Source organism: Falco peregrinus, chromosome Z (genome assembly GCF_023634155.1).
Source record: "Falco peregrinus isolate bFalPer1 chromosome Z, bFalPer1.pri, whole genome shotgun sequence".
Taxonomy (NCBI): domain Eukaryota; kingdom Metazoa; phylum Chordata; class Aves; order Falconiformes; family Falconidae; genus Falco; species Falco peregrinus.
Window position 1 is genome coordinate 45116206 of NC_073739.1, and position 12801 is coordinate 45129006.

The 12801-nt window shown below is 39.7% G+C and overlaps 1 protein-coding gene across 2 annotated transcripts in view; it reads right to left on the reverse strand.

Annotated features, from left to right (window-relative positions):
• Nucleotides 1-12801, reverse strand: part of APBA1 (amyloid beta precursor protein binding family A member 1) — a 90057-nt gene that overhangs the window by 25655 nt on the left and 51601 nt on the right. For both annotated transcript variants that reach the window (XM_055791094.1, XM_055791093.1), the window contains exons 2-3: nt 10901-12105; nt 704-805 (exon numbers count right to left, since the gene is read on the reverse strand). In XM_055791094.1, the coding sequence (XP_055647069.1) occupies nt 704-805; nt 10901-12052 (1254 nt within the window). In that variant the 5' untranslated portion in view covers nt 12053-12105. The remainder of the gene's footprint in view (nt 1-703; nt 806-10900; nt 12106-12801) is intronic.

The window sequence follows — 12801 nt, forward strand, 5'->3', positions numbered from 1 at the left end:
GATTTTTTTGAAGTTTAAAAAAGAAAATAAACTAAATATTTGCTGATTTTTCTGTTTACAGAGCCAGTCATTCTATACTAATCCAAATACTTTTTATGACAAATTATTTTCTTTTCACACTGCAACTACTCACACTTCTCATTTCCTGTTGGTGGAAATACTGCAGTGTAAAAACCTGCCAGATGAGGGGTAGGGGACAAGTATTTAACTGTATTTTGAGGAGCCTGGAGTCAGGACCTGAATTCTGACTGTGAATCACTGGCAGGTCAGTTTCTACAATGACAAAATATTAAGCAGCATATAATACCACCTGAGTTCATTTAAGCAAGATTTTTCATCTGGCTGAGAAACATCCTTTTCTTTGCAGGAAGACATTCTGCATGGAAAAAAGCAAAGGGCTTCTTTCTTTTGCCTCTAATACAGAGGTGATATTGGCTGTTTGCTAAATCTATGCTTCCCAGCCTGTTAAATATAGTGGCATCTGAACACAGAGTCAGAAGGGCCATGATAAACAGTCTTAAATGTTAGAAATTCAGTCAGCCAGCCAGGCAAGCATAAGGGAAAGGAGCTACAAATCAGCTTTCCAAGTTTGTTGCAACTTTGCAAAAAGAGAAGGGATCGCACAGGTACAAGGGGGAAAGGAAAATAAAAAGGCAAAATTTACATGAACAAAACTGTGGGCTTTTTAAAAATTTCACTCTACCTCTTTATTAGTGGAGGCCTCTGCTGTACTGCAGACATCCTGGTGATGTTGCCTACTTGCCGACTCAGCACCCCGAGGTGAAGAGGAATCTGGAGATGGAGACTAGACATGGCAAGAAAATTAAATAATAATCTGAGTGACCAATGTAGAAATTCTTCTTTCATATTTTCCTCTAACTTGGCAGTGGAAATAAGAGATGAGAGGGGAACAAACAAACAAATAAAACCAACACAACAAACACTTTTAATGTTGTAACCCTTGCTTTTTATCATAATGATCACACTTCAGTTTCTCATTGGACTTTCTCAGAACCGCTGAATCTTCTAAAAAACACCTGTATTTGTCAATAATACATAAAGTTAAGGAGTTGGAAAAATAAAAAGCTGTACTCAGCGACAAGAAACACTCAGCCAAAAGTGTGTCATAAAACTGTATTTTTGCAAGGTGAACTGAGGATTGTCTGATATTGGTACTGGGCCAACTACTTACACTTACTGTCACCATTCAACTAAGCTGCAGTTACAGGACTTTAAGTGGCACAACTACTTGCCTATTGCATGCAGGGAAATGACTGCGGGCTTACTGAAGGCTGACTTCATCCTAAACTCGTTCTAGGAAAGAAAATATAAAGTCACTAGTAAGTAAGCTGTGAGGGGAGACAGGTGAATTGACCATGACCAGAACACAACCAATTCAGCTAAAAATTATTTAGTCGTCGAGGAGAGTGAAGAAAAGACTGCAATTTCCCCATAAACACATATGCTCTTGGATATAATTAACCTGAAGTGCTAAACTAATCTAACCTCAGCAGAGGTAAGCTGCAGTGGTTGTCCATAAATGTTATTCCATCATCCTAAAAAACAACACTTACAAATCATACAGAGTAATACTGATGTATCCAAGGGATATTCAATACCAGTGTAATCAAGGACTATGGCTCCTCGACCTAGATACAGCGCAAACTTGGAAAGTATTTCACAGTCCATGCTATGATCTCAGCACTATACTTGTGCTCTCTAGATCAGATTTCCTCATTCTTCTCCTTTCACCATAAATAATTCAGTGGAGAAACTGTCTTTCCAATCATGTACTAGTCATTCATGATCATCAAGAATGTCATAGCAGAGGAACAAAGGGAACAGCATAGAAAAACAGTATCATGGACTGGATCTACGTGGTAAGTCAGCAAGTATCTCGATAAAGAAAAAGAATGCTTTGGGAAAGGATATTCTAATCATAGACAATTCCTAATGAATGCTGGCAACACCAAAAAGCTGTAGCAAGGTATCTGAAGTCCAGAGCAGGGAGGAGTGGTACAGGGGTATGACAGAACACAGAGTATGAAATTAATGAAGGCGACCAAAATGAAAGAAAGTACAAACTTCAACCCAGCAGGTATTTTTAAAGGCAGATCTTAAGGAGGTACCTGCAAAACATGTCAGTGCATATGCCAAAATGTGAATCCTCAAAGAAAGGTTTAGCATTTAGCTATGCAAGCTGGGCGTTTCGCCCAGCAGCCCTGGCATTCTGCACTCTCCTTTGACATAAGGAGTTTGGTCCTAGCTTTGCCAGCTCAGCAGTTCATCACTGATGGCAGAAAAATCTAATACTATTCTTCTGGTTTCATAAACAATCACATGGCATGGCTTTTCTCTAAACCAGTGAGCCATACCAGAAAATGGCTACACTTCCAGTGCTCTCAGCTGGCAGCAGCTCCAGTCTAGGAGTTCCCTCTGCTCCAGCTGAAACATTTGAGTTCTATGAAATAGTGTGGAAAATAAAATCTAAATTTTACAAGCTTAGCTTCACAGATATAGAACAAAACAAGAAAATAAAATTCCTTCTCCTATTTCTCTTTACCTTCATTCCTTTAAAAGGTCTGTATTGGATAATTACTAAATATTATAATTACTTCCAAAGAGTTAAGAGGTAATTCCTTATACAGGTGTCTCCTGGGTAGAAGAGCAGCCCTTGTATCTCCCTATGTTTTGAATTACAACTGCAGGGCAAAAAGGAGATGCAGCTGTGAAACGGTCCCTAGAATGCTGGCATGTGCTTGCACAGTCATTCACACAGGAGCTGTAGGAGAGATACACGCTCCCCCTGACCTGCTGTGTAATTACCAAAATTACAGCACCACAGTGACTCAAACGCACAAATGATAACTCCTAGTTACTTAGGAAGTGTCCTCATAGTACTCGCATTTCCAATAGTTACATAGTATTTTTGTGTTAGGATTAAATATAAAAGGTACACAATACTATCAACCTAATAAAGACATCAGGATATTGTAGGATTAAGCTTTAAATAATAGACAAAGAAACAAAGTAAAACATATCATATTTTAGCACCAACATTTCCACACAAAAAAAAGTTCTTTAAAATGCCTGAAAGCTCTGACATTCACACACTAAAGTGATAACAATAAATGATTTCACTTAAACCAGTTGGTTGCTGGCATTAAGAAATTTTGCACCATTTAAATTTATTAACAGTTACTCCAGCAGCACTGCGAATACCTGTACTCAGCTGTTTTCATCTATGAAGTATCAGAATTAAGCAACCATCAAAATGATCACACAGCTTTCCATGTGCTCTGTTTGAATGTCTGCTCAGATTTTTCTGGGGAAAAAAACCCAAAACCAAAACTACCAAACCCAAGCATCAAACATCCTACAAAGTTTGCTACATGACAGGACATGACAGCTGTCCCCAAAAACATTTGTATAAAAAAGTTCAGCCTTTGAAGAAAAAACACTCAGTTCTCTTCTGCATCAAAATGCATTTTTAGAGGTACCATATACAATGCACAAGGAAAGAATGCAGTCACAGCGATAACAAGAAATATTTTGGTATATCATAGTGGATAGACAATTTGCATAGCTGCTCAAAACACTACAACTGAAGTCTGAAATAAATGCTTAGTGACTGTTTCGTTATCTGCTAATAAAACAAGTTTTACAAGCCTAAGAAAAATGCTGTCAGAGCAAACATAGTAGGTTTGTGTGAAGCATACTGTTATTATGTAGAGAGGTCCATCAGCGGAAGTGCAGCAATAAAAAAGTACTAGTTACCTCATTTCTCCTCTTGAATGTCTACTTACATTTTTTTTACGATACTCAACCTGGTACATCCAAAAATTCTCCATCTCAATTTTGGCGTTGTTTGACTCTAACTAACATGCAACCCACGCCACCTAAGAAACCTTCCTTGCTATTCTGCAGAGGGATTTAGTAACAGAACTTGTAACAGGAGAGGATAGTTTTGCATCTAACCTGTCCAGGTGAGTCTAGCTGGCTACTGAATAGCTCATGAGGACAAACACAACCTACACTGAAACACCTTCAAATGCAACCACCTGGTCTTGCTTCATAAAAGCTTTTGTTATCTGCTTTCAGCAGCAACTTACCTGAAAAGAGTAACCTAGTGGGTCACATTATCACATACAAGCTGGGACAAAGCTGGGATGAAATCAATAAATACTTCAGCAATGCAAGGTTCACTTAAAAAAAAAGGCCATTACTGATACGATATTAATGTCCATCTACAGACTCTTGGCAGAGGAATGGCAAGTATGGTCTTGTACATTAGTTCAGAGGAGACAACTGGATAAAGCAAGGCTTTTAGGTTTATTTGGTTTTAGTGATAAACAGTCTTCTGAGTGGTACCCATACACATTAGGTAAAGGTCAAAGCACTATGAACTTTTGCCCAACATGCAAATATAGTCAGATGCCTAATTTCACAAACACCATGCAATACAGCACAAATACGGCAATAAATCTCAGGTTTTAGCACAGCTATGTTGTGGCAGAATACCTACTGTTATTTGAACAGTTCAAATTCTATTCGCTAAAATCTAGACTGAGACCATCAACATATGTTCACAGCTTTCAGACAGCATAAAGTACCCATAAAGAATGGAACTGAAAGCTAAATTTCCTTACAGTGTAACTAATCATCATTATTGGCCATCTTCATTTAAATTTGTTTTATCTATAATGTTAAAAACTGAGGGTTTGAAAGAATAAAACTGACTTACAACTATTGTACATGTACATGCATACTGTGGCACAGTCTATGCAATTTGATTTATAACTGTGACATCAAGATGAAAACTTAAGTTTGTAATGTAGCTGTGGTGTAATTGTAATTGTGGTGTAACTGTCACTGCACACAACCAGTGCACTTACCCTTCAGTTTGCTGAGTGGTCCAGCACCTGCTCCCTGCCAGTTTGTGCACAGATGATATGAGTTGACCTGAAACAAGGTAAATGACTAAACTGCTCACTTCAGAAAAACGTTATTTCACTAATTGCTATAAGACCTCTCCGTACAGGAATTTCAGGCAGCCTCAGAGACTCCCCTGCAGGCTCCTCCTGTGCACATGCCAAGTGAGAGGCACAATTCATTGCTTCAGGGCACAAACTACCATCCTGAGTAGGGACTATGCCTGACCCAACAGCTCCCCCATGCAGTTTCTGCTGCAAAAATGACCAGACAGAAACTATTCCTACAGATGCAGGTAAATAAGGTCATGTGTGACAGTCTTGTGTACACAGTTAACTTAGAAAGTGTTTTATATGTAGCTTAAGGTACACTATAGCAATGGATCACACATGCTAGAGTGGACATGTAGGATCACAGACCAACTGTAAGACTTGAGAACAAATGCAGTTTGGGCAGTCATAGTTTGGGGAATCTCCCCTGATCCAGCTGACGATGCCCTGCAAGCATGGACGGAGCCTCCTGCCACTTGCCATCATCTGGGCAATGACTGGCAATCCCCCTTGAGAGACCTGACTGTCCACACATGCTACACAACTCAAAAGCTCTGAATAAACTAGCTTTTTTTAAAACAAGCACACTGTCCCTGAGTGTCTGCATACCACAAAGTTGCTAATTCTTCAGTAAAATTCGCTGAAGTCACAAAAATACGAATTTTGACCTAAGCAATAACTGTGCACCTCTGCCAAAGTCTTTGAAGCAAGAGCCCCGTCTGTTACTCTTATATTACTAAGTCTGAAATACAAAATAAAAACATACCTAACAATACACAGAGATTTAGACCTGACACCAACAAGTCCAAGTGAGCAAACAATAAACATAACTGAGCCTCTTAGGGCAAGATGACCCTTTCTTTTTGCCCATTTCAGAGTCTCTTGGCCACATGAGTCAGTAGCAGTAACCATGTGGTACCACAGTCACACTTTGTTTAGCTGGTAACTTCTCTTTGAATAAAATCTTAGGCTGTATGGGCTCTGACTGCCCATTAGATCACACACAGATGCTATGGGGGTAGGGTCTGTCCAGCAGCACATGCACTGGATAGAGGGCTGTCAGCACAGCAGGGCTCTGGGAAGCCCATTCAGTGCTGGCTGTTTCTCTCTCTCCTTCCTGGAAAACTGCACTTTCACTTGAACTTGTAGTTTGAATGCAACTTCAGGTGTCAGTCTAAAAAAGTCAGTGTGGATGCCTCCTGTGTCTTCAAAAGACTTTAACTGTAAAAAACTAGACTTCAACATCACAAAAACCACTTGGAATTGCTTTCATCTTTCAATAATTAAAAACGATAATAAATCAAAAAAATATTCAAGGGGTTATGTATACAGTGCTCACTGCAATTTAGAAACCCATAACTCATCTGGGAAGTGTTTGTTTTCAAGCAAGACAAATTGATAAATTTAAGCTTTCTTCTGTGTGATTGATGTATCAGCATCAAGCTTTCTGCCCTGGATATTAAAATGAGTGGGGGGTTTTTCTGGTTGGTTGGGGTTTTTGTTTGGTTGGTTTTTTTAAATATGATTTTTGGGTTGTTTTTTTGGGGGAATTTTTTTCTGTATAATTTTAACACTGTGATCTTGCATCAATGATGGAAAGTTGACCTGTATTCTGTGTGCTCTGCCAACAGTTTTAAAAGGTCTGCCCAGAAAAAGAAAACAATATCTCATCAATATAAACTCATCTTTATTTCATGTATTTTCTTTGTCTTTCTTCCCCCTTAGTTCACCTATTACTGAAACCTGCTCAATTATTTAAAACAGACTTCTCTACTGCCTTGTTAATAATACATTACTTCTGCTGTGGAAAAAGTGAAGCAAATTCATGTCCATGAAAACACTTCACTTCTAGAGTTACCAGAATTGAGAAAATCTTGCAACTGAGAACTCAAAGGTTGAAATAAAACTTACATAACCAGAAAGAACAGAGAAGCAAAACAATGCAGCTCAGCTCTGTTCTGCCTGAGAGGGTTGTCTTCAGCTCTGAATTTCTCCTTCACAAATCTAAACCACCCATGCATATGGTTTTTACTTTATATATTGAGTTTATTCTAACCACACCATCTCAAGTGTCCGCAGAGGAACTGAGACTGTAAACACTGATGAGGGGGGTTTGCAAAACCAAAGTCTGGGCACGCAGCAACACACCGTGCCTTGCAGGCCCCCAAAACATGGTTTCAGATCTATAACCCCATGGATAATTGAACGGACCTCAGAAAAAGATCATGGTGCTTAGTTCTGAAATGGAGAATTTCTCCTTCCAAATTTTCTCCTGATTATGGCAGAAGTGAAGCAGGCAGCCAGCTTCTCTTTTCTGGAAACAAAAGGACAGAATTGTTCTTTAAAGCTCAACCAAAAAAAAAACCAAACTACTTTAGCTTTTGTGACTTTCAGGACTCTTCTCAACAGGTCTCTGTACTTCCACAACTAAGCAAGCCACTACTCTCAAAGTTTTATGACATTTTAAAAATGTTTTTTTAGACCTTCCATACAGCTAACACACCAGCATATTTCAGAAATTTATGTCAATTGTTCTTCTCTTGTATGTGTGGCAAACCTCATAAAACCTTACTGCATTTATTCAAAGGACACTGGGAGAATTTTTCAGCTTTTAGCAAAAACATAAATACAACACCTTCTCCACAAACTAAATGTCCAGACCTTCTCTTATTCACATGAAAGCATGCATCACTAAATCAGGGTGCACAAGGCACATGACAGCAAATACTCTCCATTGTTAAATATTAAGCAGGTACTTTGGTACACTATTTATTTATTCACAGAACTCTGCCACCTGCCTCCCATATCACAAGACTACTAGAGTTTGTTAAAGTAAAATTGTTCATGGGCTATGACCAATTTTTTTTTTTCATATACCTATCAAATATTTCTTTTGAGAAGAAATACATAGGAATGACTGAAATTCCTTGTAGATAAAGTGTGAATAAACCTGAAAACAAACAGATACAGTGACCTGTAGCTTTCTTACCATCACAGTTGTTGCATGTCTTTTCTAACAGTCCCAAACCATACCCAGCTGCAGGCCAGCTGAACACTTTTGGATTGTTAGCTTCACAAAATAGTCTCTGGACACTTCCAACTGGTACTCTACCAAACATTCTGCTGGGAATGTATCATCCAAATGCCCAGCACTGAGAAGTAACAGCTGCTTTCTTGTGAAAATAGGCAAAAGAGGTTGTTGTATTAATGTGTGAACTGCAAATCATTCTTCTGATTCCCTGGCTTCATTGTTCTCTTGTGGAGAACTCCTAGCTAAATAAAAAGTGACTGCTATTTGTATCTAAAAATGTCTTAGCACTTTCAGTATTATATGGTTAACAACACAAAATGATTACAAATATTTTCAAGTTAAGTCCTATCTCTAAAAGCAAAATTGTTTTGTTAAAAAACAATGTGGGGACCATTTTCAACGTAGACCTGCAGAATAACTGAAGGTAATAAAAGCACCCCATTTGCATCACTTATCTGTAGCCTCTTGATACTTTTGGGGGAAGAAAAGGGTGTCTGCCTTATGTAATTCTTTTTTATTTCAAGTCCAATGTTACACACCAGACTTAATAACATCTCTGGCATTTACTCTGAGAAGCTCCTGTCTGAGATCCTGTTCCTTTCTCAAGGGAGACAGAAGAAATATCTACATTTAGATGAATGAACTTCAACTATATATTTATTACAATTTATCACTTATGGTCACTCGGTCAACACAACCTAATTTACCCAGTTTACTGCTAAGCGGTTCTACAAATGCTTTGTTAAAGAAAGCAGACTGCTTAGACTGTTCATGAGTTGGTATCTGAATTAAAGAATCCAGTAAAGCAAATACATACCTCACCTTTAGTGAAAAACAGAATTCCTACCCAGTCCCAGGTCCCTTCTTCTACAGCATGTATTCCCCTCAGTCTGCTAGAGATCTTCTAAACTATACACTTGACTTCCTTCCTTCCACGAACACAGACTGTCTGCCCATCTGCAACCATTGTTTATCTTTGCAGTGAGCTATATTAACTGTCATTATACGTCACTGTTTTGATTACAGCCAGGGCTGAAAATCTCAGTCAGGTTCTTATCTGACAGGCTATGAGAAATATGGAATGAGAAATCAACTTTTGGTGCAAAACAGAAACCTCTGTGTATTTCAATACTTAATGTAGATACCAACCAACAGAAACACCTGTTCTTTTTACTGTATGAACATACCAGGCTGAATCCTACCAGCATACCTTAGGCAATTGAATTCAGGAAGGTGCAGCAAGAGTTTGGAGAGCAGCTGGAGCACCTTCAGGAAGGACTCAGTACTCTCAGGATCCCCAACCTAATGTCACTGAGACCATTTACAATCAGACAATCAGGAAGCAACAGGAAGTTCTTTGATCTTCCCAGACAAAGACAGCACTTACAAACACAGACAATCTGGTAAACAAAATGTACAGCAAAATCTGCCTGAAAAATGGGAGAGAAATAATTACAGCTTCTGGAAATTTGTAAAGAAGTTAAGTTAAAAATAATTGTTCTCCCATATAGAACAATCTGGAAGATTGCTTTAGCCCTTTATGTGACTGCTAATCAACTCTGTAACAGAAATAATTAAAAAAGAAAAAAATCAATTAAACTATGAAGTAAAAAATCCCAACCCAAACACACTCATCACTGTGTGTTTCCAACAGTTTTCCAGGAAAAATAAAATCTGGAAGCTGCATGTATCAGTCAGCTTGCATGGTTTTGAGAAACTCAAATACCATGTTCCAAAAATCTCTTCCTATCTGTAGAATACTAGCCTTCATTGCCTTGAAGGCAGACAAAGAAATCAGAAGCCTGTCATAGATCTACATGGCATATGATCTTTTTTCACCATCTGAATTCCCTTTGCAGAGGCTGAGGTGTTTTGGATAGTTCTGATGAATTTATAGAATGTAACAATAATTCAGTTTCAAACACCAAACAACACATAAAATGTTCTATTTTCAGTGTTCTTCCAAAAAACCAAAGGTCACAAAAAAAATTCCACAGCAGTTTAGAGGATGGAGCAGATGTTTGCAGTGCCCTTATCCTTGAAGTAATAGCATGGGTCCATATGATATACTATTTTTGGCCAGCAAATTTAGCTTACCAGCTCTTTTCATATCAGGCAAAAACGTAATGTAGTTAACAGTTGTTTATGAGTTTATTTTACTAGAAATGCAGAAAACCATAAAACTTCAAGTAAAGACTGTCATACAGGCAGCTGCAACCACAAACTGAGAACTGATTCTGATCCAAATTCAACTTCATGCCAAAAGTACAGAATTTCAGAAATGTTGATGCTGTAAATCTGAACAATGGCCTTTGACACTTAGGTTGCTGTACAGTAAATATGCTTTACAGTGAAAATGTAATATACTGAGGTTTGTAACACATTTCTAGAGCCTGCTAGTAGACAAAAACCTGCAACTTTTCTGGAATATGACTCTGAGCCATGGTAACATCATGAAGAATATTAACAGATTTCTAGTGGAATTGTTAGTATTGTTATGTGACAGAAAACGAAACTTAGAAACCTGCAATTAACAGAAACACACAAGGACAGGTAATAGAGGACAAAGTGTTTGGTAGCTAGTCTAAAATATCCAATGGCAGTAAAAAATGTAACAGCATTTGTTTCAGAAAAAACAAGTAAAGAGCTTCATGTGACAAATTCTTGTACATTATGGCTGGGGGTCAGCAGTGATGCATAAAGAAAAATTTGGCCCACTGATAATGCACATGCTCTTTAAAGTACAAACTCAAAAAAGCAGTACATACTCTACTGAAGGATAAGTCACAGAACAAGAACAAAATGCATCTTCCTTCACTGCCATGTTTGCCACATTTAAAGGAACGAGGCATACATAACCTGAGAGCTGAAAGCTTTGTATACTCACATCTCCATCTAGTGGCCTCTGGTCGTCAGAGTCCCTGGTTGGACTGACGTCCTGCCTCATCACCCAGATAGGCTCCTTAGGTTCATCAGGGGTATAAGGAGAACGGATGGTTCTTGTCTTCACCTCCTCAATAGCCTCTTTAATATCCTTGATGGCCAGTGAAATTGCATCTTTCTTTTCCTTGCTGTACCTCTGTACAGATTCTCCCGAGCTGGGTGCAACTCGAGACACAGCTGGGAGCTGGCCGTTACTTTCATGCCCACCACCAGCAACAGCATGACCATGCTCCAAACTCTGCTCCGCCTCTGGCATGTCTTCAGCTGCCTTGTCTAAGCTCTGAGAGCTCATGCTCTGCTTCACCTCTGCTACAATCTGATCAATGTCCTCCTCTTGTTCGTAACTATCCATTCTCGGGTAGGGTGCAAACTCTGCCTCCTTCTCAGGGCTGTCAGACTCTCCATCAGACCGTTCATCATAATGGTGAAGGCGAGCACCAAGTGCCTCCTTGCGGTAGTTGTCGGCTTCCTCCCTCTCCCGCTCATACTGTTGGATCCCGTCCCTGACATCGAGGTCTGGTGTATCTCCTATCTCCTCATACACATGCTCCTGCAGTCCATAGTCGGCGTAAGGCTCAGCATACTGTTCATCTTCTCCTCGGTGGAAGAGCCGATGCGTATAGACATAACCTGAGTAGGCTGCATTCATGGCTTCCTCGTGTTCAATGGAATGGAAATGTAAGTGATTGGGCAATGTTCGATTATGAATGGCCTCGCCATGCTCAGCCTCGGCATTCTCCGTGTACTCCTCAGACTCAGGCCTGTACTGCACTGCATACATGCTCTCATCCTCATTTTCCTGAACTCTCTCTGTGTCATAACTGTCCTCCACTGTGGCTATCACATCCCCTTCTGCAGTATCTGTGTGATTGTGGAAACCACTCTCAGTGCTGGCTGACCGAGCTAACATCCCTTCCTCCTCCTGGCCGGACAGGCCCCTTTGGCTGCTGTCTGTATGCCTTGGGTAGTGAGTTGCATACCGCTGCTCCTCTTCCACCTCTGAGTGCTCCAGGTCGGCCTCCACTGACTCGTTCACTGCTCCGCTTGCTGGCTTTTCATGTACTTCCCCCTCAGGTGGTCCAACCAAATGGTTCATGGCAAGTTCTGGTGGGTAGGTCCCTTAATGTATTGACATTTTGTCTATCACAGCTGGAAAGAAATAAAAAAAAACACTCTTGACATTACTCTTAAAAAAAAGTAGAGTCAATAAACGGAAGCAACAAAAGGCACCCTACCCTTCCTTCCCCAGCAGACGAACATTTGACTTCATCAGCTCTGAAGTCAGATGACAGCCAGCAAAACAGTATGACCTCCCATGCAAACGATCTCCAACAGCAGCAACCAACAAAAATCCCCTTGGGGACTGTACTTCTTATTTCTACAGACATGCTTTGCGGAAGGATCATTTCCAAGCAATTCCTTGGAGATGCTTCTATGGAGTGCTGTGGCAATTCAATGAAGTTGGCAAGCAAATGTTAGAAAAGCTAACTTTTGCCAGGGACTCAACCATGGTAGAGCTATGACAAGAATATTCCACCTTTGCTCTACTGCTCTCCCTACAGCTCACTAACACAGTGTGAAGGAAGGATTCTGTAATGTAGAACCACAGATTTAGTAACATCATGGGAGTCTGCAGTTGCTCAGGTACATGACAGCTATGCATACTACACTTCTTCAGTATGGTATCTTCAGCTAAGCTACTCACCCTATGCACTTTTGAAAAAACAATCAGAAATAAAAACGCACTCTCAGGGTATCTGAAACATCTTATCCCTAGAGAAGCCCATGACACCTAGATACAACATCGTTACCTTTGTAGAATGTCTCTGTAATCACTTTAAGATG